This window comes from Caretta caretta, chromosome 20 (assembly GCF_965140235.1).
Source record: "Caretta caretta isolate rCarCar2 chromosome 20, rCarCar1.hap1, whole genome shotgun sequence".
NCBI classification, from domain to species: domain Eukaryota; kingdom Metazoa; phylum Chordata; order Testudines; family Cheloniidae; genus Caretta; species Caretta caretta.
The window spans coordinates 23,962,528-23,990,294 of NC_134225.1; the positions used below are offsets into that span (position 1 = coordinate 23,962,528).

Here is a 27,767-nt window from a genome sequence, read left to right on the forward strand (position 1 = left end):
TGTCAGCAGCACTGGGCCCTGTCCCTGGCTGCCCCAGAGGCTTTTCCATGTAGCTCTTCAGAGCAGATTTTCCCAAGTATGAGCCAGCTTCCCTGCCCACCATCCACAGACACTTGTTCCATGGAGCAATCTCTCCTCCATGCCCTTTTAACATGGTTCCTTTTCCAGCAGGAAACACAAATTCCACCATTTGTAGAATTAATTAATTTGATGCAGGCTGAGCAGGTATGAAGAAGGTGACAGACATCTGTATTAACTTTACAAATGTTATGTGCCTCTACTTGATTACTACCATGCTGTCTACTACATGGTTGCAGAGTTCATTCAGTCCCAGGTGGCTTTTGCACACTGTAGGAACTGAGATCAATGGCTGTAGATAGCCTAGTTGCTGGTGCTTAATGGACAAGACAAGGGTCAAGGTCTTTTGTTTTGTCTCTAAGTGGGAAAGGGACAGGGCTCTTCAAGCAGAAAACCTTAAATAAAGAACTTGGAAACTGTTAAGACAGCAACCCTGATGCACAGAGGCAGGGTCTGCAGTGATGCAGACGGTAACACGGTCCCCAGAAGAGATAGCGTATCAGAGCTAAATCGAGCCCACCTCAGTGTGTAGCCCTTTTATAGTTCTAATCCTTTTCTCTCTGGTTGCTATATTCCCATGGATAAAATAAATAATGCTTTGTTGTGGGTGTCATTGCATTTTCTTCCTGGTCACAGCTCCCAAAGGGGAGTGTATAGAAGGGGCCAAACTCAGTTGGACCTGCCAAGGAAACATGGTTGGTAAGCAAGGGTGCTGTGCCCTGGAGACCCAGTGTAAAAGTGGGGTGAATCACTGAGAGACATGCAGGCACCAGACTGTCACTGGAAAGGGTGCCTATGAAGAAACTGAAGGGTATGTCTATACTGCAATCAGGAGATGTGATTGTAGCACGTATAGACGTAGCTGAACTAGCTAGATCAACGCTAGGCCAAGTACATCTAAACATGCTGCAGTCGCACCTACAATTGCTGTGTAGACATCCTCTGACTGAGGGATCAAAGGTACAGCTCACTCTGAACTATGGCAGCTGGTGAATGAATACACCTGCTCAAACTACCCAAACAGTGAGCAGTGACTGCCTCTGTCCCTGTCCCTCGCTCTCCCCACACAGGCCCATCACTCAATGGAGAGGAGTCATTATGGAGTTTAGAGAGGAAAGTTGAGGTTTGGGTCCAAATTTGAAGACACCACATGTTTCTTCTCAAACTGTTGGCCTCTGATTCCAGCTGAGACCTAAGCTGCAGTGGAAACGTTTTACTTGAAAACCTTCTGTTCCCTGCTAGTGACCAAATGCAGCAGGAGCAACGCTTTTGTCTGCTCAGCGACGTGCAAACACAATCCAGCATTGAATTCCTTTATACGTTTCAACAAGTGCAGCGAAGTGTGAGGCTTATGTAACTACTTGATCCTGTCATGGGGGTTTCACACAAACACACAACCTCATGCCAATTGTCAGTTCAATTCTTTATTGTTATTTATTATTTGTATTGTTGTAGCACTTAGGAACCCAAGTCACAGACCAGGACCCCATTGTGCCTAGGTGCTGTACAAACAGAGAACAAAAGACGCTTCCTGCCCCAAGGAACTTACAATATAAGATAAGAAACAACAGGTGGATACAGGCAGGGAGCACAAAGAAACAATGAGACAATATTGGTTGGCATGGTGGGCAGTGGTCTCTGCACACCAGCTACCTACCCGGTGTCACAGCTATACTTCTTCAGTGAGACTTTTTGGCATGACTAGCTGCATGAGCATTGCCAAAGTGTTAGAAAAAGACCGACCTTTCAGGTATCTGTCAAGGGTGGGTAGGACCCATCTAACACATCGCCTTCTTTCTGGAAGTTTGATTGTAGTATGGCCTCAATGGGTAATGCACCTGTCCCTGTAGTTTGTGAGTGCCAGAAAACGTGGGGGACAGGATGGCTTAGAGGGCTGGAAATGGGACATTGAGCCTTTTGCCTGTAGGTAACTAATCCAAATGTGGTCCCAGATCAGTAGTGGGTGAAAGTTGATATGATCTGAATGCCGGCTTGTGCCCTGGGGCATGTGAAACAATTTGGCTGTTGAACAAGTGGGCAGTACCACAGTTAGCATCACACTGCGTCCTCATTGGCTGACTGGACCACAGGGTCTGAACTCGCTCGTCGCACTGGGTGCGTTCTTCCAAAGAAGGTGAGAGATGTTCATAGTGGATGGGAAGCTCTCCCTGCAGCTGCCTGGGCTGTCCCCTCTCTGTGGACACACCCAGGGCTGTCAATCCAGCACCTTTGCTGATGCTAAATTCACTTCAAGTAATGAACCTGGAAACCCAGTTAATATCTACAACATCCTCCCATGTGGCTTCCCGGGGCAGCTGCATTCAGACACCATGCAACCATTCCCTCCTCTTAGAATACTGGCTGCAACGGAGATGTATTCTGTTCCTATGACAACCCAAACAATATTACCTTGACTTAAATGGATTCAGGCGATATTAAAACCGGCCTCTTTAGGAATTCCTAGTGTTGGAGGGGCTGAGAATTTTAATTTTGTGTAATGCGAGCTGACACCGTGTTTATGAGCTGCTTGCTGAATGTTTTCTTCAATTAGTACAAAGCAGAGCAGATTTGTTTTCAGGGCTTAGCTTGGGAGAGGGAGGGTGTGGGGCACATAGTTCCTATGTGAAATTGAGTTATGTTACTGCAGCTGTGCATCCCTCAATTGATCACAGCTGGAAAGCCCATCCTATGAAATCCAGGTGAGATGGCCAGCACCTGAAGGGGTCTTTAGACAAGACTCACTAACTGCCTCGTTCTAATAGCAATAGGATAAAGGGGCGAGTCAGCTTGGCACCTATTGGGAAGCTGGGAATTGGCAGGCCTCTTCTCCCAGCTCTGATATCTGTTTCCAGGTAGCTTTGCTCCACCTAGTACCTCTCACAGCTTTCACATTTAAAACCACTGCATGCACACAAACACATGTGCATTTGCACACTCAAGACATTCACCTGACCTTGTGCTTATCTCTACCATACCCTGTCCTGTGCAGGATCAAGGTGAAAGCAAGTTTTATGTCAGGAAGTTTCCCTTTCCCTGCCCCTCCCAAGCAATACTGAACAATTAGCCTGCAAAACTCATTGCCACGGCATACAGTTGAGGTCAAAGGCATGGAAGGAAAAAGGACTAAAAATAGCTTAGATATTTATCTGCATAATGGAAATGTCCATAGCTGTCATGGTAAGGATTTAAGGATTTTGTACAAGAACCAAACCGTCTTTCAGGGCATGATCCCCGCTTCGGACTAATGGGAGTCAGGATGGAGAGCTATCCTGCAGAGTGGCTTGTATTCCTAATAATTCCTGAATTCCTAGTATTTCAACTGTTATGGCTGTAGCGCTAGCCACATGCTGGACCTATCCCTCACCTTCTAAAAGCCTGCATGTCTGGATGCACAAGAATGGTAGGGTTGGGGTATGTTACAGGAGTGTGGCTGGACCTGCTGCTCCTGGGAAGAACTAGCTGAGACTAAACATGATCCATGGGACCAGTCTCTCTAAAGACCCAAGAACCTTCATGTCATGGAGATTTAGTCTCAAGTGTGGTACATACAAAAATTACTCCCATCCCTAGGAGGGAAATTCTGCAAACCAAGGAGACAGTGGAGAGCCGCTGCATTTAATAGTTAGGGTGGTTTGGGTCGAGATCTAATTCCAGAAGAGAGGCTGGGCACGTTCAGTGACTTGTGCTTTGCATTTTTACAGTTACCACAACCAGTATTAGAGCACTCTTCAGCAAACAAAGGCATACCTAGATCCAGTGGCTGGGCATAAGTAATTAGCTGGTAATTAGCCATTGGAACAGTCTCCAAAGGGATGTGGTGGATTCTCTATCACTTGGAGTCTATAAATGGAGATTGGGTCTCTTTCTAAGAGAGATGCTCTAGCCTAACCACAGACTATTGCAGGAAGCCCTGGGTGAAATTGTCTGGCCCGAGCTATGCAGGACGTCAGACTACATGAACAGTAAGGACCTTCTAGGCTTAAAGTCTAGGAACATAAATAACTTGTTACTCGGTAATAAGCCACATGCTTGTAACTGATCACAGATCACAGTTAACACAGAAGTGTTTACTTTGTCTTTTCACCTCTGCTTGCCACACCGGATGCTGGTGTCAGAGAGGAACAGATTTGTAGGCAGCCCACCTCTGGGACTGTGCCTGGAGCATGCATCCCACCTGCTCCTCTGGGGCAGTGTGTCGGTGTGGGTTTGGTTTTTAAACACGTCACTCAGTGTTTTTCTTTATACTGAACTTCCATTTCAAACTCAATTTTTAAAGTAAAACGTGACTCACAAAAAGACGGGGGTGGGGGTGGGGATGTGGAGAGAGATGGAGAGGAACACAGACAGACAGAGAAAGAGAGACAGCAAGAAATCCCGCGCGGCTCCAGTTGGAATGTCCCAGCCGCTGCAGGCGAAGGCCATTGCGCAGCACAGCTCCATGGTGGTATTTGGAAGGGATGAGCTCTCCCCTGTAATCCTCTCCATCCCGCTCCGCAGAGTTTGCCAGGAGGATTAACCCAGTCTTGTTCTCAATCCCAGTTTATGAGTTCCCTGCTGGTGGGGAAGATCCTGTGTGTTTAAACAACAGCCTAATTAATCCCCATTTTATTACTTTCTCTTGTCAAGTGGCTAAATGGAAGCTGTCAGCCGGCAGCCACCGTGCTCACATTTGTTTAGATCCCAAATTACTTCATCAGAACCATCTGCTCTGAACACCGGGCACTCAGCGATTGTTTATTTCTCTCTCAGGATGCCGCAAGGGCGACAAACAGCCTCCTCCGGGGTTCCCCGTGCCGGATCCGTACAGTCCCCAGGGACTACGTTATTAAAATGAGTTTAGGGGTCTCGAAGGAAGCCTTACCTGCTGAGACCACACTAACAGACTGAGCCGGGTACCATGGTCCCTGGGGGCTTCTCTGTCCTCAGGCTGCATTCACTGACTCCACTGGCCTGAATAGAGTGAGAGGTATCGGCCCTGAATGAGCCTCCAGCAAAGTTCATTCAAGGGCAGAAGAGGCACTTGGGACAGCTCAGCCACACCCAGGAGGGCAGCGTGGGCGCTGACTCCACAGGGAGTTGAAAGGCCGGGCAGGCGTGTTCCTTGCAGAGCTAGCTGGGGAAGTCAGGGGCAGCATGAGCCAGGAGCAGTGGACCTAGCCCAGCGAAACCACTACCCATCTAGGGGTTATTTTTGATACCTGTAGGGCCGAATCCTTAGCGAAGGTCAGCGAGCACAGCTCCTTTGACTCCACCAATGGCCTTTTATACCGGCTAATGACCTGGCCCCTGGTTTCCATATTCCACTTTGTGGTGCTTCCCTGGGCCCTTTCCCACACCCCCTCTCCTCCCCCTCACCAGGTCACTGAGCTGGTAACCCAAACTCACTTGCTCTCTGTCATCCTGTTCAGAACCACTGGACTTGCTTGGGAGCGCCTGGCAGGCCCAGCCCAACCCTGCCTCAGTGGTCTGGGGCCTGTGTCAGCCCCCAGAGCACCCGATGCTGCTGTTTTCTGTCCTCCCCGCCGCAAGGGAGAACTGGAGCCTTTCCCAGCTGCTGCGGAGCCCCCTGACTGGGGGGACTCCTGACCCCTCATACATCTGCTCTACCTGCTCCAGTTATCAATGCAGGCATTTATACCATGGCATCACAGTGCCCGTCCGTATCTATAGTGTCTAGCAGAGAACAACCCTCACCCTGAGCCACTGCTCTGACCACTGAAGCCCCAGTCATAACCGGAACCCCCTTAAACCACTCCAGAATCTAGGTGTTAGCCCTATCAACCCAATACTTCCCATAGCTCCAATACCCCCTGAGTCCTTCCTAGCGCCGCTGCCCCCGTAGCCCTAACCCCTAGGCCCTGGCTGACTGCTTTGTTCCCTCCCTGGCCACACAGGCTCTTCCAGACCAAGTGCAGCAGCTGCCTGAAGGCGATTGCCCCATCTGAATTCATCATGAGGGTGCTGGAGAACGTCTACCACGTCCATTGCTTCTTCTGTTGCGAGTGCGAGCGGCGCCTGCAACGTGGGGACGAGTTTGTGCTCAAGGAGGGGCAGCTGCTGTGCCGCGGCGACTATGAGAAGGAGAAGGAGATGCTGAGTGCCATCAGCCCTGCACCCACGGAGTCTGGTGAGGGGTCACAGGGGACCTACCTCCTCGGGGCCAACAGAGAAGGAGGGGATGGAGCGAGTGGACCCCCCCCCCAGGGCTGGGACTGCGGGGGTCAGAGGACCAACCCCCTCAGCGCTGGGGTTCATGGCACTGCTAATGTAGGGTGTTGCAGGGATACTGCTTGGTCCCCAGGGGACAGGGCTGTAAGATTGGGAGATGTGGGATGCCCATGGAGGGGTCCAGTCTGTGTCCTCTGAAGCATCTGTCCACTGACCACTGTCTGAGCCACGAGCCGGGACCTTGGGCTAGACCGATGGCCCCTTGGTCTGATCCAGAGTGGCAGGGAGGGAGTGAATGGCGGGGACACTAGTGGTCTGATCTGAAGGGTCAGGGGTGGGTGGATACTGGGATAGAAAGGTCCATTGGTCTGATCTGGGCTAGCCAATAGGGAATAATATTGGGCTAGATGGGCCTTGCTGGTCCTATGCACTGTATCTCGGGACAGGAGCCCTTAAGGTCATGGCCCTTGCTGAGGACGTAAGGGACCAAAACCCTGAAAGGGGAGGAAATTTCCTGGCTTCGCTGCTACAGCAGTTGAGCCAGAGAGGCCCAGGCCTTCCCATGGCAGTAACAGCTAACGGTTCCCCTTCCAGTGAAAAGCGAGGATGAGGATGGCAGCCACTCCCACGGCAGAGGAGGCGAGGAAGGCAAGGACCACAAGCGCTCCAAGCGCCCACGCACCATTCTCACCACCCAGCAGCGACGGGCTTTCAAGGCCTCCTTTGAGGTTTCCTCCAAACCCTGCAGAAAGGTAGAGTGCAGGAGGGAGCTTCCTCACTGCCTGGGCCAGAGTCCCCAGCCCGGCTTTTATGCTCGCAACCCCCCCCTGTAGTCCTATGGCCTCAGAGCCCAGAGTCCTGCCTCTACACTCCCAGCTGGGCTGCAAAGCAAGTACTTCCAGAACACATCACAGGGGACTCCGGAAGAGAGAGACCAGGTTCCCTTCTGACATGCGTCTGGCCCAGCAGCAGTGTGGCGCATATACCGTGGCTATCTGCTGACTCCCTTTCTGTGCACGGCAACTTTAAGCCTCAGCGCAGCTTGGCAGCCAGCTTGTTTTCATTTCAGTGCAGATGGTTAGAGAGGAGATGCACACACTGGGCCAGAAGTTCCACTACCCTGCATCTTGTGCTGTCATTTATGCCAGTGCAGAGTAGGTGCCTTCTGGTCTGAGAGCGTTTCACGCCCACTGTCCACTCGTGTGAAGGATGGCATGAGGGGAATTAGGACCACTCTGAGCCGTTTCACAGGCAGCAGCTTCTCTTGTTCTCTTTCTCCTCTAGGTAGTGTCAGGTGTTTATAGTACTGTGCAGATGAATAGAAAGACAAGTTGCCTACCTTGGTGGGTTCACAGTGTAAATTCAGAGTAATGACAGGAGTGAAGTGGTAAACAGGAGTTAGGGGACCCTGCCCTTTGGGGGCACAGTTCCCTGCAGGGAGTGAGAGATTCCTCCTTTTAGATACTTTTCTGTGCCCATCATTTTCTAAACTCTTGAGAACGGACAACTTCTCTGTGGAACTTACAATCCTAGGACAGACAAAAACTCAGAAGTTAGGAGTAGGCACTTCATGTACAAGTCAACATGACTCATTGTTGGCAGCAGACTAGATTTGCAGCAGGTGTGAGTTTCTAGGAAAGATCTGGAAAGGGCAGGGGACCATCAGGTGCACAAGGTTAGGGACACTGTTCTAAACATCAGCTGAGTTGATCATTTCCCAATATAACAAAGCTCTAACCCACCTTTTCCGACTCCTCTCCCTTCTGCGGGTAGGTGAGAGAGACCCTCGCAGCTGAGACAGGCCTGACGGTCCGGGTGGTGCAGGTCTGGTTCCAGAATCAAAGAGCCAAGGTGAGTGACTGCTTTTCTCGTCGGAACCAAGCTCTGTGGCCCTGATTCTCAATTGCACTGAGGCCCTTTGCACCATTCTGGCAGTGTAACAGGGCAGAAATAGCTCTCTGAGAATCTCCCCCTACACAGAGGGCCTCCCCAACCTGTGCGGAGCTGGTGAAAAGACCCTGCTCCCAGACAGTGGCACATAGGGGTGGATTGAGGCCATGGCTGGTGTGCTCTTCACTCTGATATTCTGTGCTTCCCAGGGCCTGTTGGGGCAACATGAAACCCTAATGAGGCTCTCTCTGCTTCAGGACAAGTGTCTGTGTAATATCTGCACTGCTCCTTCACTGGAGAGGGAGAAGGCAGCTGCCCAGCAGGGAGCTAACTGCAGTGCACTTCCCCAGCCAGACCCGTAATACAAACTTAGGGCCTTGCTTGCTTCTGCTGGCAGATGAAGAAGATCGCTCGCAGACAGCAGCAGCAGCAGCAGCAACAGCAGGAGCAGGAGCAGCTGGGCAACCCGCGTTTAGGGAGCGGCCGTGGGACCGGCCGCAGCAGCAGACAGAGCAATGATGACAGTGAAGGTGAGGCTTGGCAGAGCCTTGGGATCAGCTCCCTGCAATAGCAGGGAGGAAGCAATCTGGGACTGAGTGGGGTCGGCAGAGCTGTGTGGGCGTGGAGCGGGGGTGCTGCAAGGCAGGACTGAGGTGCACTGGCATAGCTGAGGGGAAAGGAAGTAAAAGGGAAAGTCTAGATTAGCTCCTCCTGGCAGACTGTCGGAGGAAAAAATGGCATAATGTGTAAAGCACAGGTCTGGGACTTGGAATTCCAAGTTTCAGTCCCTGCTCTACTAAAATCCCTTTGAGACCTGGGGCAAGTCACTTCCCCTCTCTGCCTCATAATCTGTACAATTATGAGAAACCTACTTCCTAGGAAAAAGAGCGAGGCGTACTTGTGGCACCTTAGCTACCAGAAGGACTCCTCATTCTTTTTGCTGATACGGACTAACATGGGTACACTCTGAAATGAGTTCAGGGGGTGTCACGATGTTTTGTAAATCTCTTTTAGTCCTCAGATGTAAGGAAGGGGCTGTAGGAGAGTGAAAATTAATTGTGATCTTTGCATGCTTCAGTACATCTGATGTCCGTTGTGTCTGACTACGCAACAGGGGCTCAGTTATTTTACCAACAGGTGAATTGGGAGTCTCTTCAGTTTAGCTTTTACATAACAAAACCCATTTTTAATTTATGGCCATTTTACCTTTTACTCCGGGATTAAGGGTCCCATGCTCCCATACTAACAGCCCCTTCTCTGCACAGCACCCTAATGATGGTGAAAAGAATCCAACAAAGATACACTCAATCACTTGACAATATGGACCTGTCATAAAAATCTTGTCACAAGCAGTTTAGAGCCATACTCTAATGGCAGGACAAGATTTCCAGCAATGGCCTGTGATTTTGGATGAAAAGGGCCCAATTTCCAGAGGGCAGGTACTCAGCACTTTCTGGGTCTCTTTCACGTGTCTCAAGTTGGACACCCAGAAATCATTAGTCACTTCTGAAAATCTTTGGCTTCGGTTCCACAGGTGTAAATCCAGAATAAATCCATGGATTTCAGTGGAGTCACTCCCAATTTATGCCAAAGTAACCAAATACAGAATCTGGCCCAAAGTAACAGTCTTTTACTGCATATTTGTGCAGAGCCCCATGTAATTTGCAGGGCCCATTACAGTGGAGCCTGATCCTGGTGGAGGTCAGTGGGCACTACTGTATTACTCACCTCAGTCCCTGGAAAAATCATGGAGCAAGTCCTCAAGGAATCAATTCTGAAGCACTTAGAGGAGAGGAAAGTGATCAGGAACAGTCAGCATGGATTCACCAAGGGCAAGTCAGGCCTGACTAATCTAATTGCCTTCTATGATGAGATAACTGGCTCTGTGGATGAGGGGAAAGCAGTGAACATGTTGTTCCTTGACTTTAGCAAAGCTTTTGACACGGTCTCCCACAGTATTCTTGCCAGTAAGTTAAAGAAGTATGGGCTGGATGAATGGACTATAAGGTGGATAGAAAGTTGGCTAGATTGTCGGGCTCAATGGGTAGTGATCAATGGCTCCATGTCTAGTTGGCAGCTGGTATCAAGTGGAGTGCCCCAAGGGTCGGTCCTGGGGCCGGTTTTGTTCAATATCTTCATAAATGATCTGGAGGATGGTGTGGATTGCACCCTCAGAAAGTTTGCAGATTACACTAAACTGGGAGGAGAGGTAGATACGCTGGAGGGTAGGGATAGGCTACAGAGGGCCCTAGACAAATTAGAGGATTGGGCCAAAAGAAATCTGATGAGGTTCAACAAGGACAAGTGCAGAGTCCTGCACTTAGGACGGAAGAATCCCATGCACCGCTACAGACTAGGGACCGAATGGCTCGGCAGCAGTTCTGCAGAAAAGGAACTAGGGGTTACAGTGGACGAGAAGCTGGATATGAGTCAACAGTGTGCCCTTGTTGCCAAGGTGGCCAATGGCATTTTGGGCTGTATAAGTAGGGGCATTGCCAGCAGATAGAGGGACGTGATTGTTCCCCTCTATTCGACATTGGTGAGGCCTCATCTGGAGTACTGTGTCCAATTTTGGGCCCCACACTACAAGAAGGATGTGGAAACATTGGAAAGCGTCCAGCGGAGGGCAACAAAAATGATTAGGGGACTGGAACACATGACTTATGAGGAGAGGCTGAGGGAACTGGGATTGCTTAGTCTGCAGAAGAGAAGAATGAGGGGGGATTTGGTAGCTGCTTTCAACTATCTGAAAGGGGGTTCCAAAGAGGATGGATCTAGACAGTTCTCAGTGGTAGCAGATGACAGAACGAGGAGTAATGGTCTCAAGTTGCAGTGGGGGAGGTTTAGGTTGGATATTAGGAAAAACTTTTTCACTAGGAGGGTGGTGAAACGTTACCTCGGGAATGCGTTACCTAGGGAGGTGGTGGAATCTCCTTCCTTAGAAGTTTTTAAGGTCAGGCTTGACAAAGCCCTGGCTGGGATGATTTAGTTGGGATTGGTCCTGCTTTGAGCAGGGGGTTAGACTAGATGACCTCCTGAGGTCCCTTCCCACCCTGATATTCTATGATTCTATGATTATAATACATCAGAACATATTATCACATTCTGTACCCACTGCTTCCACCTGTTCCATTGATTCCACATTAGATGGAGCAAGTGTTCATGGACTAGATGGGCTCATGGTCCCCTATCCCAGGATTCCCCAGCAGCAGCTGCTGTCGCTGGATCAGAACAGCTACAGCACAGACTTGTACAGACAAGGGCTCACGCCGCCCCAGCTGCCAGGAGACCATCTGCATCCCTATGGTAAGCGGGTGGTGAGGAGGATGATGTGACTCAACGCCAGAGCTGAGCTCAAACCGCAGTGTGGAGTGGTAGGACCCAGTCCCACTGTTATTACTGTCTGACCCATGCCCACCACAACCAGCGCAGAAAGAGACGCCAGGCAGGACGTGGCAGCTGTACAGATGGCAGAGTATTTAAGGGGTAATTTGTGTCTCATGCCTCTGGTTCAAAGCTACCCTGAGAAGGTGCCCATGAAGGGTGGCGGGGGGTCTCCCGGGATAAGGAGAAATAGCCCAGCAAGATGGGACAGGTCACCCTGCAGTACCTCACAAAGCCCCAGCTTTCAGGTCTAGGGCTCACAGACTGGATTCATTTTCTGGGTGGAGAAGGGAGGGGGATGGGAAGGCCAGGTAGAGGATATAGCAGGGGTGGCCAGATTGTGGCTCGTGAGCCACATGCAGCTCTTTTACAGTTAAAGTGTAGCTCCTGGAGGACCCCCCCCCCCACATTCTTCACCTACCAGACGGGGGGAGCTCAGGGCTTCTGCCCTGCGGCGGGGTGGTGGGGTTAGGGCCTTCTGCCAGAGACGACTGGTGCCTGCTGAGAGTGGTGGGGGGCACAATTTAAAGGTTCACAAACCCTGGAAAAAATCGGGGTGGGGGGCAAGTGATCCCATGTGTCCTGCTCATGCATCACCTCTGGCTTCTGCTCAGCAGGGAGCGGGCGTCTCAGGGCTTCAGCCGCACAGGAGGCATCTGCTGCGGCTTCAGCCCTGCAGGCACACGTGCCAGAGCTCGGGGCTTCAGCAGGAGTGGGGCTTGAAACCCCAAGCCCAGTCAGGTGTCTCCCATGGAGCTGAAGTTCCAAGACCCCCTTCCCTGCAGGGCTAAAACCCCAAGACCCCTCCATCCCCGCAGAGCTGAAGCCTCAAGCCCAGTCAGGGTTGAAGCCCTGAGCCCCGGCAGATGTGCCCCGTAGGATTGCCAGGTGTCAGATTTTTGACCAGAACATCTGGTTGAAAAGGGACCCTGGTGGCTCTGGTCAGCATCACTGACTGGGCCGTTAAAAGTCCGGTTGGTGGGGCTGGCAGGCTCCCTGCCTGTCTCCGTGCAGCTCCCGGAAGCAGACAGCATGTCCCCCGCTGCACCGTGTTCCACAGCTCCAATTGGCCGGGAACTGCCTCCAATAGGACCTGCAGGGGGCGGCACCTGCACACGGAGGCAGCTCAGAGCTGCCTGGCCGCCCCTATGCCTAGGAGCCGAGGGACACGCTGGCTTCTTCCTGGGAGTCACCTGCACCCCGCACCCTCTCTCGGCTCCCAACCCCCAGCCCGGAGCCCGGTCCCACACCCAAACTCCCTCCCAGAGCCCACACCCCCTGCAGCCCAGAGCCCCCTCCTGCACCCTGAACCCCTCATTTCTGGCCCCACCCTGGAGCCCGCAACCCCAGCCGGGGCCCTCACCCCCTCCAGCAGCCCAACCCCCGCCCCAGCCCAGTAAAAATGAGCAAGTGAGTAAGGGTGGGGGAGAGCGAGCGACAAAGGGAGGAGGGGATGGAGTGAGCCGGGGGGGAGGCCTCAGCGAAGGGGCGGGTCAGGGCAAGGGTATGACCTCGGAGAAGGGGTGGTCAGGGCGGGGCCTCAGAGAAGGGGCGGGTCAGAGCAGGGGCGGGGCCTCGGAGAAGGGGTGGTCAGGGGCAGGGCCTCAGAAGGGGCAGGTTAGGGCAGGGGTGTGGCCTCAGGGAAGGGGCGGGGCAGGAGTGGGCCAAGGATGTTCGGTTTTGTACGATTAGAAAGTTGGCCACCCCAATGCCCTGGCTCTTGAACTTCTGAAAACTGTCATATGTGGTTCGAAGGGTCAGTAATTTTGGCCACCTCTCGGACATAGGGACATAGGGTGTGTCAGGGCCAGCACAAGTCCTAGCTCGCTGCCCACCAACCCCTCCCTGCTGGGCAGGGCACATCACAAGACTTAGACACCATTCAAGTGCCACTTACGTCCTAATTTGAAGATTTAAGCAGGATTTAAGAGTGCGTAAGGCCCTGCCCAGGGGTGAGAGGCTGGGGGGAGGCTGGGCCTTGTGCTCCCGGGAACTGCAGTGGCGAAAGGAGCAGAACATGGGGATGCCGCTCCCAGGAGCCAGCGCCCCGCACCGGCAGCTCCTCCGGCCCAGCCGTACCGCTCCCAGCCCCACCCCCCGCCCTTCCACACAACTGTGTCTCCTGTCTGGGGTCTGTACAGCCCTGCCGGAGGACAGGGCTGGGGACAGTACAGCCACACTGGCTCCTGAGAGCAGCGGCCCCATGTTCTGCTCCTTTCGCCGCTGCAATTCCTGGGAGAGCCCTGCAGTTCAGCAGATACCGATTTCTATTCGTGGATATCCACATCCACAGATAGATACTTGTATCTGCGAAGGGCTCTACAATTAATTCTTGAAAATGTGTCTTTCTGGTAGGGTGTACCGGCAATAAATGTCTTAAAGGTACGGCGTACCTGACCGTACCGGCTTACTTCACCATTGTCTTTCTCTCACTTTCCTTTGCTTCCTCCTCTAGACTCGGAAGGTGTTTTCCATGACATGGACAGCGACAGCATCAGCCACTTGGGAGACTGCCTGCTGTCAACAGCCGAAGCCAACCTCCTCCAAGCCCGAGTGGGTAACCCCATTGACCGACTCTACTCTATGCAGAACTCCTACTTCACCTCCTGACCATGGGAAAGTCCTGGTCCGTTTGTGAGTGTCTTGGACAGACATTGTTCTGAATTCAGAAGGAGGAGTGGGGAGGAGAAACAACCCTTCAGAGAAACTCTTTGAACCCCGCACAATGGAAGAGGCGGCTGGGTTTGCCAAGCACATAAGCACTAATTCATGAGGACCTTCCACAGCCCAGAGAACTCAACTGCGTTGCCTCTCCCCTCCTTTTCTCTAGCCACAAGTAGATGGGTGACATGATGTTGTTTAGCTGTAACTGTAGCAGTTTGTCCAGTGTTTATGCTTTAGAGCATTACATTCTTCAAACGAGACTGGCCAAGTTGCCCAGAGTCAGGCTTGGAAGCAGCATCTCCTCTGTTGGCTGCATTTATTTAAACCTTGGTGCAGCTGATCCATTTGTGGTGCCATTGTGCCCCGCTGCGAGGGATTTCACCAGCCTGCCCCCTCCTGGGCCTGCGTCATGGGAAAACATTCATTTTCCTTGGGGAAGGCCAGTGACTGAGGATGCCTCTACTTGATACCACTGCCATTTTGGAGGCTGCCTGAAAGGGGGGTGATTTAGGCTTTTTAATGGCTGACACCATGGAGAAATGCAAGACAGGTTGGTCCCTGAGGGAAACGGCTTTGCTTGGGGACAGGATTCACCTCCAGGAACAAAAGATTATTTGGTCTCTGTTATGATGCGAGGAAGCCAAGGCACATGTCCCTGAAGAGAGTAACACATCTAGAATGGCGTATCAGCCTCTCCCAACTGCCTCTGCACCCCTCCCTTTAAAAGGAGGCTCACTCCATCCATTTAAAGTGGAGTGAAGATCTCATTCTCACAGCTGTAACACTGCAGATGCTGTCTTCACTGGCTGCTGTTTGTTTCTTTTAAAACTAGTGGTGTGAACAGATATTATTTAAAAATGTTCTTACTAGAAACCCCTCCCTACATGTTTCCATCTTGAGTGGGATTTCTCCCCCTAACTATTTACCCAGTTCACTGGGATCTTCCCAGTGTTTTGCTTCCCTCAAATACATGAGGCGAAGAAAGGGTTCAATTGCGTTATCTTGGAATGTGCTCTATGCCAAGTCACTTCCCCTCCAACAGACTGAGTTTGTCCGTGGCTTTGAAAGCAGCAGGTAGGACGCCCAGATTCCGCTGAGAGACAGCACTGTTTCTTTGGATGGGGAGGACCAACACTTCTCTAAGCATGAAGCTCTTACAAGCTCTCAGTGTGGGGCAGTTTAGGGTTAGAGATTAGCAGGCAGGGTTTGGGTTTTGGCATGGAAGGTTTATAAAAGATGTAACAGACAGCAGGAGAGAGTGAGTGGAAGTTTAAATCAGATATTTAAGAAGAAAATTCTTTACTCACTCACCCAGTATTTTATGTTTCGGATACTGTATGGACAGCTGGCACCCCCAGAAATGGCAAATGGTTCCCTGTGAGCCCCGTTTTGCGCAGGCTGGTGGAAGGAGTAAGAGCCTCCAGAATTTGCCTTCACTCAGTTATTCAAACACTCACTGAGGAGAGGACATCCCCAATGGAAAATAATAACTTGGCATGAGCAGGACATTTAAACCCTGATCCCTAGAGTTGCAAATCCAGCAGTTAGGTTTGTGTTGCAGCTATCAGAGAACCTGGCTCACTGATGTTTCTGTACATAGTGTCGATTTGGTTCTAAGCTCCCCCGCTTCATCAATCTGGTTTCCAAGTTATGCAAACCCTTCTCAAATGGAGAGGAAGAAAAGGCTAATAGTTATCATTGCTGTATTTCTGTGGGAGCAATTTGTGAACATTAATAATCATGAGCTTTGGGAGCACAAGAGACCCATTCCCAATATGTGTTGCCGTCTATCAGGAATTCCCCATCTAGTCAAGGGAGCTCATGGAGACCAGGCACAAAAAACTGGTGCATAACTGAACCAGAACCTTCGTAAAGCTCATACCATCATTGCTTCCCCCATTAATACAGTTGTGTAAATGTGCCATTCATCCACGGGCAGTCCCCTTGCCTCTTTGTTTACAAAATGATACTTTTTATCTGGATCCTCCCACGGTCATCAGTATTGGATGATTTTTGCCTTTCAGGCAGTTGTGTAAATAGTTTACAGACATTTTGATGTTTCATTTAAGGGGAGTGTCCTCTCCTGGGGGAACTGGCAATTTGTGAGTTACCTCCATCCCCACAGGCAAGTTCTGTGGAAGCAGTTTTTCCCTGCTCCTTCCAGCCTGAGTTGCTGCACTCGGTCCATTCCCACCTCTGTTGTGTGTCTCTCCGCCCATAAGAAATGAGACTGAAAACTCCCAGCGCTGTTTCTTTCTTTCAGTAGCTTTTGCACTAGAAATGGTCTCAGTTTAGATTAAGTTTGAAGAGAATGTTTCAGTGAACCATGTGCAAATTGATATGTTTCCTCCAAGCGCTGGAGGCAGCTTCACCCCTGAAATCCTACCTTTGCTCCCATTGTGATCCAGTGCTGTAATGTGCCAGTGTTTTTGCATGTACATTTGGAAATAAAAACGAACTTAAAGCTGAAGTCTAAAGTTTGCCTAAGCAAAGACAGACAAACTGTCTGTACCTTCACTCTGCTTAGATTAGATCTAAGTCTGTCCATCTAGCTACTTGCTGTGCAATCCCATGGGGATTTGGCCTGAGTTCTTCAGAGGGACATTTAATCAGAACCCCATCTTTCCCTGGGGTCAGACACCCTGGCGCAAGAAGTGAGGAACTAGTGCTAACAGCTGTTCTTACTTTGATAAAGAACCAGCAAATACAACACCAAGAGTCAGTTACAGTTAGCTGCAAGAGAAACTGAATTCCCCATATGAACAAATACGACACTGGTAAATGATGTGAAGAACTATCCTAGGTGCTGGACCACTAGTGCTGGGGAGTCTAAGATGACAGTGACCTGAGCTTCAGAACCAATGTTGAAATTCACTTGCAAGAACTGAAGGAGGAGATCACAGCCAGTTAGACTGACCCCAATTAGGAGAACTAGCAGAACTTCACTCTGGCATAGTCTGAACTTGTGTTGAATCAAGAAGTGGCTAGTCAGCCCGTAGGCACCAAACCAACAGCTGAAGTCCTTATAGTTTGAAAAACTAGCATATTTGCCAAGCAAAGTCCTGTTGCTTCTCTGATCTCAGCATCATTCTGAAGGACAGAGATGCTCTTAGTATCATCAGCGTTGCCAGGTAGTTTCTGCGGCTCCCAAGGGCTGCAGTTCGTCCCAATGCATTTTGCAGCAGCAACCCTCAGCTCTTGCCACCAAGGAATGACAAGGGGCTTGGAGCTGAGACAAAGGGCCGGCTGACATCAGTGCCAGTGGGCAGCAGCTGTTGTAAATGTGAAGGGGCAGGAGGCGTAACTGTGCGTGTGAGAAGATCCCAGGATATCCTGAGTGTGAACTCTCGCCCCCTCTGCTGACCAATGTCATTGATCACTTTGTGCCCTCTGAGCTGGCCCTGAATCACCCGGATTGGTAAACGGTGGCTTTTCCTGGTGCGTGACTCCCACCTAATGGACAATCAGGTGCTAGCTGAGTTTTAGTGCTGTGTCGCCGGACTGCGTGGCTCTGGGTTGTCCAAAAGCTTCTGACTGGATCAGAACTGCTGGGTTCTCTTCTTGATATGCCCCAGGCCTCTGCTTTCTTGGTTTGTTTGCTGTCATCTTCCTAGGCTGTTCCTTCCTGTTCGTCTGCTCTGGTATTTGTGACACGGGGGGCTAGCATGGCTCCACACGTGTGGCATTGCTGAGTACCAGTAAGTTGACGTTGGTTTCTTTTGTGGCATGGACTGTCACTGATAGGTGCCTGATGCCATGCTGTTTCTCTATGAAGCAGTAACACTTTGCTTCTCAAAGCCTTTGACAGATGTTAAAGAATTAAGGCTCAGAACAATCATGGGAAGTAGGGAAGTGTTACCCCATTGTACGTGTGGGGAGACAGGGCCACAGAGAGGTTAAGACACATTCCTCAGGCCCCAGCACAGTCCACTGCAGAGCTACGACTAGAACCCAGAGAATACTAACACCATGTGCAGTAGCCATTACCCTGCACTGCCTCCCTTTTCTGTAAGGGATGCAGGCTGGAAACCACCATTCAGTCTGATGGCCCTTCACTTCTAGATGTCAGAAGACAAATATGTGGTTTTTTTTTTCAGGGAAGGAGGCTGTTTAGCCTTTCCCAGGGCTCCAGCATACCAATGTCTTTGCTGGGATTAAGACCTAGGAGTTCCCAACTCCCAGTCTTGTGCTCAGATGTGTTTCTTTTCTGTATGTCTAGCTAAACACTTTAAAGAGGATGGTTGACCAGAAGACAAGGGTGCTCCCCTGTCCATGCAGCCTCTTTCATGCTTAGCAGCGACTTGATGTCAGCTGGATGAGAGCCAAGTAAAGCAACAGTGTGTGTGAATGGAATGTGGTTCTGCACAGCTCTCTACCCTCTGCCACTGCCCAGGTCAGCCCTGGACCTGCCAGCAGTACTAAATCTCCCACCGTGACTGCCGACACCAAAGGAACATGCTGATTTATGGCTCTTTTAAATAAGAGAAACAGAGTGTAAAATTAGAGCATTTTCTGGATGAAAAATTAAAGGGATGTTTTTGTTAGTTCCTCATTCTAGGCTCATGTGTAATTCACCTTGTTGGTTTTAAAGTTCCACTTGAAAGGAAACTTGACTTCAACAGAAGTTAAAGTACCAGGCTGCAAGACTCCCAGCACACTTAATTTCATATTCAGAGGGTTCTAAATCAAAAGGAAACCGAGAAAAAACAGCAAAGAATTAACTGAACTAAATGATCTTTGGCTTTCTCTCTTTTGTGGACCTCAAAGACCTTTATGTGCATTAATTAGCTAACCCTCATTACTCCCTGGCAAAACAGGTGTTATGTGTTTCAGAGATGAGGAAAAAGAGGCAAAGAAAGGTGAAGTGACTAGTCCCAAGGTCACACAGCAAATCATTGGTTGAGCTGGAAAGAGAACCCAGGAGTCCTGACGCCCAGGCCCCTGTTACACTTATCAGCCAACACGGCCTCTTGGCTAGAAACAAGAATCCAGAACAAGTGAAAGGGGAGAAAACCAAAATGCAGAAAGGTAGTTGAGAGATCGTTATTGGGCAGAGGAAAGGAATGTCCATGCTGGAAGATGAAGTGATTTGAAATAAAGCTTCCATTTCTGCCCTCAGTGGTGCGGCCTCCAAAAAAGCCTGTTATTGCAGGGGCAGACAGGGGTCGTGTGTGAATTAAAGGGAGAACACCCCAATAGAATTAACCCCCAGAGTGAGAATGTGTCAAATGTCTGTGACAGCCAGAAATGTTCTAGAGGTTCTGAAGTAACTTAGAACTTGGAGTTTTTTAGGCTCCAATCTGTGGATTCTGCAGGGTTTGAGTATTTATTTCTGGTCTGTTTTAAGTTTATGAGAACAAGAAGATTGCCAATCCACTAGAAGATGGCTCTAAATCCATTTTTGTGAGGCTCCCACCATGGAAAACACAGACTTACTCACTTATTGATTTGGGCCCTTTGGGATTAATTTCGCTGAACCTCTCTGCAGCCTATGGCAGTGGAGCAGAATGTATGTGTTTGATTGACTGCCCGCGGACTTTTCCATGGCTCAGCCCAATGCTGGTGCATCTCTAACTTCTAACAGCTTCCTGCAGTTGTTTGTATGGGTCTATTCTCTCTTGACTTGGGATGCAGTTTGTACTAGCGTCCAGCCAGTCTTTGGCTCTAAGCATCCTGATGCAATAGATTCTCCATGTCCTAAGACACAGGAAATGAGGATGGGCATTTCCTGGATTTCTAACGTTTGTGTTTCGTTATATGTCTTTTCGGGTTCTCTGTAGTTTCAGTTTTCACCATTGTGGAAGGGTACCAAGCATTGCTAAACAACCTGAACTGCCCCAAAACAGCAGTTGGATGTAAGAGTATAGAATTTGCATTGCCAGATCAGACCACTCGCTTGTGTAACCCAGAACCCTGACTCTTGCAGGAGCCAATATCTTATGTTTCAGAGCACTTGCTGGTCCCATGGTGCTGGCTCCTTTTTATTTCCAGCGGCTACACTGCGTTAAAGCAAACCAGATGCCCACTGGTACTTCGCTAATGTTACATCCCCATCCCAGCAACTGCTGTAGCTGGCACCTTGATCTTATTCCATCCCAGGCCAGAGGAGATGGCCCACATGTTTGCAAAGGGAAGAGGAGGTGGCCATGGAAAAAAAACAAACCCTCTATAAAACTATATTTCACTCTATGAAAAGATTTGAGACCCCACGGCTGCAGAGCCAGATGACGAAGACTACAACCAATCAGCTGTGCAATCCTATACAGAGCTAAAAAATCCTTCAGGGCAAAGGAGTGAGAAAATGCCACACGCTCCCTCCAGCTGGTTCCTGTGCATGTGCAACTTGAAAGGAGATCGACTGCGGGTAATGATCTTCATTTATACGACCATTTGCCCCTGCCTTTCCACAGAGGATTTGCCAAATGTGGGGAGGCCACTGGTTCATTTAGTTCAGGTATCTGCCTCCAGTAATTCTTGATAACTTAGGGGAAGGCAATGCTTTTAAAAGCTGGCCACCTATGTAATTCTGCCCCATGAGGGCAGGTTCTTTCCTCAGTCCTGCAACACAGGGCTTTATGATCCTAGTCTACCCAAAGGTGCATGACGTATATTCTGCATTCAGAACAAAGCCTACCACCGCCTTGTAACGATGTCCTCAGAAGACATGGTGCACCTTGATTGTCAGAGCCTGAACACACAGGGCGCAAGGGGCAGCAACCCCTGCATTTTATCCTCCCTGTTCCTCAGTCACTGGTTGACTTTGTGACCAGTTGTCAGGGTTCAGCTGATCAGCTGCAAGCTGACATGGACAGATGCCTAGCAGCGTGCTGGTTAAAGCAATAGACTCGGAATAAGTAATAATGGAGTGGCTCAGGCTGCTGAGCAGCAGGAGACGTAGCTGGGCTTAAAAGGGGGCCCAGTGCACCCTAAGCATAATGAAAAATGGCTTTTCTGCTGACAGCCTGACATTTCAATACAATTTCAACAACATGTAAAGCACCTTCGTTCCTGCATAATAGTGGCCTTAATAAAGCTCTTCCCACTACAGATTTTTATGACTAAAGGGACCCTAGCTGCTATAAATAATCCCAAGGGATCAGCTAAAAATAGATTTTTCCATCTCTACAGGCAGTTGCAGTCTCTCTCTAAATTCACTCCAAAGCTGAGTGGCCATCACTTCCCCTCCCAACTTTCCTACCACTTTGTTACTAAGCAAATTGGATCCCCTTTGAGCGGCTCACAGTGCTTTAAAGGGATGAAAGCAGAAAAATGCTCCCTGACTAGTTTATTTCTAAAATACCCTTAGTTATAAGTGATCCCACACACACAAATCACATCACGATGGAAATGCAGCCACCTCTGGGGTAGAGGACAGCAGCTAACGGGGTTACAGCAAGCAGCACAACAGCATTATCAGCCAGCTGGAACAGACAACCTTCAATCTGCCACCACCTCCCTGGAGAGGGGAATCTCTGCCAAGCTGGGCTATTGGAAGATAGCGAATTACGTTCACCGAACACCACATGCTCAAAGGCAGGAACCTGGCCACCTGCCTCGGCTGAAAGGCGGACAAGGAATAATGTGTCCTGGCCAGGGAGAATGAAATAGTTGGGAACCAGGTTACAGATAAACCTCTTGGTCCTTGCTGAGCCCATGTGAAAGGTGGCTGCCTCAAATTTAAGCATGCTACAGAATTACAGTGGGATTTAGAATATTGGACTCAAGTAACATGTGATCTGACATCCTTGTTTCTGTACAAGGCATAGAGCTCACTTCCCTGAGCAGGGTTGCATTGCCTGGGTTCCTGGCCCCTTACCAGTCTCACTTGTTGGGCAGCCCCAGCAGCCTGGCAAAGCTAAGTTCTCACGTTTCTAGTGCTCACAGCCATGAAGCTGTTGTTAGGAAGCCAAACGGATGCAGTGCAAAATCTGTATAAGCATATCAGAGGGAACAGAGCTATCCTTCTCTAGGGCCTCTGAGTATCTCAAAGAACTTCAGAGCCCAAATTAAGCCTTACACTTCCGGTGGGAGGCAGGACTTAACCCTGTTTCACACACAGCACATTACACAACACCACAGAGACTCATCCAAGGACGGAAATCAAAACAGCAGAAGCGCTGGGAATTGAACCCAGGAGTCCTAACTCCCCATACTCTTGCCCTAGCCAGCAGACATGGTGTTTCTTGCTTTAGGCATGCTCAGGATGGCTCTCTTTACAGAGTGAGGAACTCAAAGGATTCACAAGGCCAAACCTCCTGTTGTTCATTCCTCTCACAAGAACAATCCACTGTGTTTTGTGTCATTTTAATTCCCCTACATTGTTTGCCACCTTGAAATAACCTCTTTTTCCCCGTCACCTGTTTCCCCTCCCCCATATGGTGAACATCAATGTTCCCCCAGCATTTAGGAATTTGTTTGTTGTCTCGTTTCTACAATGGTCAGGTTTTGTAAAGCATTTCAAACACATGCAGTGCTAGCTATGAGAGAGCCCTACAGCTCTGCTGTTGACAAGGCTCCCTCTGCTGGCTCCAAAGCAGAGCATAGGACATGCTAGTCTATAGCCTTTCAGGAACATTTGCCAGCAATGGGAGTGAGGAATAGTTTTGAGGCTGTTCAAATTTGGGACCTAAACAGATTGATGTTCTCTCTTCAGTTATCACCCGGATTTCAATGCTGTCAGCCAGACCCTCACAACAGCTCCCCATATCAACTGGAGGAAGCCAGAGCCAGCTCTTTAGTCTTTAAGAATTATTTTATTGGGGCACAGAAATACCGTGCCTAAATATTGCAGGGAGTAGGAAAGAATACATGTTACAGTACACAGGACAAGTTAAGGACCAATTTCCACCTTCAATCTCAGTGCAGAGTCGAGTCTTTATGGTCACTTTAATACAGTTTCTGTAGCTTATGAGTTAATGGTGCTGTTCAGGGCTGTGCGACCGGCAGAGACAAGAGGCAGCACTAACAGCATACTGACAAATGCCAAGAGATTGGAAACATTCTGATGTTCTGCTGTGAATCCAACTGTTCAGGTGCATGTGACCAGAAACTGAGGGAAGTCAGAGTGTGGGGACTTGTACCATGCTGTGTTTTCTGCCAGGAACCATTAGAATGAGGCTCCACAGCTGGGAAAGTTTGTCTCATTCCTGAAGGTGAAGGTTCTCAGCGTCCCCTGTGGAAGGACAGCAGGAATGAAAGTCAGTGGTTATGCATATACGTGAAACTGGACTTCAGGAAAGCAGACTTCGACTCCCTCAGGGAACGGATGGCCAGGATCCCCTGGGGGACTAACTTGAAGGGGAAAGGAGTCCAGGAGAGCTGGCTGTATTTCAAGGAATCCCTGTTGAGGTTACAGGGACAAACCATCCCGATGAGTCGAAAGAATAGTAAATATGGCAGGCGACCAGCTTGGCTTAATGGTGAAATCTTAGCGGATCTTAAACATAAAAAAGAAGCTTACAAGAAGTGGAAGGTTGGACATATGACCAGGGAAGAGTATAAAAATATTGCTCGGGCATGTAGGAATGTTATCAGGAGGGCCAAATCGCACCTGGAGCTGCAGCTAGCCAGAGATGTCAAGAGTAACAAGAAGGGTTTCTTCAGGTATGTTGGCAACAAGAAGAAAGCCAAGGAATGTGTGGGCCCCTTACTGAATGAGGGAGGCAAACTAGTGACAGAGGATGTGGAAAAAGCTAATGTACTCAATGCTTTTTTTGCCTCTGTTTTCACTAACAAGGTCAGCTCCCAGACTGCTACGCTGGGCATCACAAAATGGGGAAGAGATGGCCAGCCCTCTGTGGAGATAGAGGTGGTTAGGGACTATTTAGAAAAGCTGGACGTGCACAAGTCCATGGGGCCGGACGAGTTGCATCCGAGAGTGCTGAAGGAATTGGCGGCTGTGATTGCAGAGCCATTGGCCATTATCTTTGAAAACTCGTGGCGAACCGGGGAAGTCCCGGATGACTGGAAAAAGGCTAATGTAGTGCCAATCTTTAAAAAAGGGAAGAAGGAGGATCCTGGGAACTACAGGCCAGTAAGCCTCACTTCAGTCCCTGGAAAAATCATGGAGCAGGTCCTCAAAGAATCAATCCTGAAGCACTTGCATGAGAGGAAAGTGATCAGGAACAGCCAGCATGGATTCACCAAGGGAAGGTCATGCCTGACTAATCTAATCGCCTTTTATGATGAGATTACTGGTTCTGTGGATGAAGGGAAAGCAGTGGATGTATTGTTTCTTGACTTTAGCAAAGCTTTTGACACGGTCTCCCACAGTATTCTTGTCAGCAAGTTAAGGAAGTATAGGCTGGATGAATGCACTACAAGGTGGGTAGAAAGCTGGCTAGATTGTCGGGCTCAACGGGTAGTGATCAATGGCTCCATATCTAGTTGGCAGCCGGTATCAAGTGGAGTACCCCAAGGGTCGGTCCTGGGGCCGGTTTTGTTCAATATCTTCATAAATGATCTGGAGGATGGTGTGGATTGCACTCTCAGCAAATTTGCGGATGATACTAAACTGGGAGGAGTGGTAGATACGCTGGAGGGGAGGGATAGGATACAGAAAGACCTAGACAAATTGGAGGATTGGGCCAAAAGAAATCTGATGAGGTTCAATAAGGATAAGTGCAGGGTCCTGCACTTAGGACGGAAGAACCCAATGCACAGCTACAGACTAGGGACCGAATGGCTAGGCAGCAGTTCTGCGGAAAAGGACCTAGGGGTGACAGTGGACGAGAAGCTGGATATGAGTCAGCAGTGTGCCCTTGTTGCCAAGAAGGCCAATGGCATTTTGGGATGTATAAGTAGGGGCATAGCGAGCAGATCGAGGGACGTGATCGTTCCCCTCTATTCGACATTGGTGAGGCCTCATCTGGAGTACTGTGTCCAGTTTTGGGCCCCACACTTCAAGAAGGATGTGGATAAATTGGAGAGAGTCCAGCGAAGGGCAACAAAAATGATTAGGGGACTGGAACACATGAGTTATGAGGAGAGGCTGAGGGAGCTGGGATTGTTTAGCCTGCAGAAGAGAAGAATGAGGGGGGATTTGATAGCTGCTTTCAACTACCTGAAAGGGGGTTCCAAAGAGGATGGCTCTAGACTGTTCTCAATGGTAGCAGATGACAGAACGAGGAGTAATGGTCTCAAGTTGCAGTGGGGGAGGTTTAGATTGGATATTAGGAAAAACTTTTTCACTAAGAGGGTGGTGAAACACTGGAATGCGTTACCTAGGGAGGTGGTAGAATCTCCTTCCTTAGAGGTTTTTAAAGTCAGGCTTGACAAAGCCCTGGCTGGGATGATTTAACTGGGAATTGGTCCTGCTTTGAGCAGGGGGTTGGACTAGATGACCTTCTGGGGTCCCTTCCAACCCTGATATTCTATGATTCTATGAAACTCTAGTGCTGAGGATACAACGTTTACAGACAGCTGATGAGAAGTAATTCTGCAGCTTTCTAGGGGTTTCCACAAACTTAGTAAGATGATTTTATTTTAATACTGCTCCATCAAAGCACAAAACCTTTGAAAGAAAGTGCTCAGTGGAGCAATGTAAGCTGAAAGCTTGATGTACATTACTGCACAAACCCACTGCTCCAGATTGGTTCATAAAGTCAGAGTGAAGTCATGAACTCATGGCGACAATCAAGATGGCTCAAGGGATTGGCAACAGTGTCAGGGTTTTTCCATCACATGGCTGTCAGCGCAAACTCATAGTGACAAAGTCATTACCTTCTGATACCCATTTGGAGACCTAGGTGAAACAAGCTAGCTGGTTAGTCTGGCTTCTAGGGGTCTAGTGTCACTATCACAAGAACCACTGTTACGATTGGCACTTACTGTCAGTCTCAGCAGAGAGGTCAAGTAAAGAATGAGCACTGATCTCCAATCTCACTCTCGGAAGGAATCTCTAGGGCAGGGGAGGCACTTTTGGCAGGGGGGTAGATGGGGAAGCCAGCAGGCAGACTGCCTGTGCTGGAGATGAATATGGGATTTCAAGTTTCCAGCTGAGCCTTCATTCACCTTAAGTCATCAGCTTCACCTGCTCGGCGCACATCAGGAACTGGTTGACGTGCTCTGTGCAGTTCATCACGGAGGCCTGGTTCTGTTTCAAGCACTGTTCAAATGCAGCGAAGGGCTCAGCACAGTCGTGGCGGATCTTCTGCACAATCGGGCTGCAACAAAGCAAGCACACGCAGACACTGAGCTCCTCACGGGGAGCTTTGCTGACTGTCACAGGGGACTAAATACTCCCTGCAATAAACCTAGAAAGAACATGTTCAAATCTCTATTCAAAGCAGCTGTAGCGAAGTCAGGAACGTGCCCCCCAGGTGATTAGCTGCAAGCGGGTGAGCAGGCTGGCCTGGCGGTTACAACACTGGCATCACCCTAGAACCGGGTTCAATACCCTGCTGTGCCCCACAGTCCCTGCCCCTCTGCCCCCCAGCTGTGCCATGGGGCGAGCAGGCCCTTGGGGCACCTGTGCGGGGCTGGGGGCCGGGAGCCCGCCGGGAGGGGGACCCGCGGGGCGGGGGAGGCGGAGCCGGGCCGGGCAGAGGGGGGGCCGCGGGGGCGGGGAGCCGGAGCCGGGCGGGGGGGGAGCCAGAGCCGGGCCGGGCAGGGGGGGGGGGAAGCCAGAGCCGGGCCGGGCGGGGGGGGGGGGGGAAGCCAGAGCCGGGCCGGGCCGAGCCGGAACCGGGGCGGGCGGGGGGGGGAGCCAGAGCCGGGCCGAGTCGGAACCGGGCCGGGCGGGGGGGGGGGGCCGCGGGGGGGGGCCGGAGCCGGAACCGGGCCGGGCGGGGGGGGGGCCGCGGGGGGGGGCCGGAGCCGGAACCGGGCCGGGCGGGGGGGGGGGCCGCGGGGGGGGGGCCGGAGCCGGAACCGGGCCGGGCGGGGGGGGGGGCCGCGGGGGGGGGCCGGAGCCGGAACCGGGCCGGGCGGGCCGCGGGGGGGGGGGGGCCGGAGCCGGAACCGGGCCGGGCGGGGGGGTCCGCGGGGGGGCCCGGAGCCGGAACCGGGCCGGGCGGGGGGGGCCGCGGGGGGGGGGGGGCGGAGCCGGAACCGGGCCGGGCGGGGGGGGGCCGCGGGGGGGGCCGGAGCCGGAACCGGGCCGGGCGGGGGGGGCCGCGGGGGGGGGCCGGAGCCGGAGCCGGAACCGGGCCGGGCCGCACTCACTGGGAGGAGGCGCAGCGAGCCATGCGGAGCTTGAGCTGGTGACAGTCCTGCTGCCAGGTGGCGGGGCTGGCGGCCACGCAGCGCCCGTACTGCTCCATCTCGCCGCGGCAGTGCCGCGCCGCCACCTCCAGGGCGGCCTGCCTGGGGAGAGACCGGACAGTCAGCGCAGCGCGGACCGGACCGGACCCCCCGCTTCCGGCTCCCATCCCGCCCCGGCCCCGCACTCACATGCTGCCGCGCAGAGCACACCCGGAACACGCCGCGCCCGCGGCCCGTCCCAGTCCGCATGCGCCAAAACCCAGCCGTGGCCATGACACGAGAGGCAGTCGGGGGCGGGCCGGTCGCCGCGCATGCGCGCCCCCGCCGGCGAGGTTGCTGCGCACGCGCGGTTTGGACGTCTGGGCGCTGTGCCCCGGAAG

The 27,767-nt window shown here is 51.1% G+C and overlaps 2 protein-coding genes across 5 annotated transcripts in view; one reads left to right on the forward strand and one right to left on the reverse strand.

Moving 5' to 3' along the window:
- LOC125627731 (LIM homeobox transcription factor 1-alpha-like) overlaps positions 1-16,654 on the forward strand; it is a 64,088-nt gene extending 47,434 nt beyond the window's left edge. For all 3 annotated transcript variants that reach the window (XM_048832167.2, XM_048832168.2, XM_048832169.2), the window contains 6 exons: positions 5,973-6,205; positions 6,841-6,998; positions 8,020-8,097; positions 8,534-8,666; positions 11,284-11,442; positions 13,976-16,654. In XM_048832167.2, the coding sequence (XP_048688124.1) occupies positions 5,973-6,205; positions 6,841-6,998; positions 8,020-8,097; positions 8,534-8,666; positions 11,284-11,442; positions 13,976-14,130 (916 nt within the window). In that variant the 3' untranslated portion in view covers positions 14,131-16,654. The remainder of the gene's footprint in view (positions 1-5,972; positions 6,206-6,840; positions 6,999-8,019; positions 8,098-8,533; positions 8,667-11,283; positions 11,443-13,975) is intronic.
- A 6,263-nt stretch (positions 16,655-22,917) lies between these two features.
- CHCHD5 (coiled-coil-helix-coiled-coil-helix domain containing 5) lies at positions 22,918-27,724 on the reverse strand. Of its 2 annotated transcripts, none has more exons than XM_048832176.2 (4): positions 27,577-27,724; positions 27,349-27,489; positions 26,197-26,348; positions 22,918-23,356 (listed from the first exon to the last, which is right to left on the reverse strand). In XM_048832176.2, coding segments are annotated over exons 1-3 (294 nt in total). In that variant the 5' UTR covers positions 27,579-27,724; the 3' UTR covers positions 22,918-23,356; position 26,197. The 2 variants fall into 2 exon arrangements, with proteins under 2 accessions (XP_048688133.1, XP_074977693.1); XM_075121592.1 differs by having other exon boundaries at positions 27,349-27,485; positions 27,577-27,675.
- Positions 27,725-27,767: the final 43 nt, after the last annotated feature.

What these genes read in the sequence shown, in the direction of transcription:
- CHCHD5 (XM_075121592.1), bottom strand. Translation starts at nt 27,660, where the DNA reads ATGGCCACGGCTGGGTTTTGGCGCATGCGGACTGGGACGGGCCGCGGG. An exon ending in TGTGCTCTGCGCGGCAGCAT is followed by an intron (nt 27,486 to 27,576) that starts GTGAGTGCGGGG and finishes CTCCCCAGGCAG; the next exon opens with GCCGCCCTGGAGGTGGCGGC. An exon ending in GCTCGCTGCGCCTCCTCCCA is followed by an intron (nt 26,349 to 27,348) that starts GTGAGTGCGGCC and finishes GCTTTGTTGCAG; the next exon opens with CCCGATTGTGCAGAAGATCC.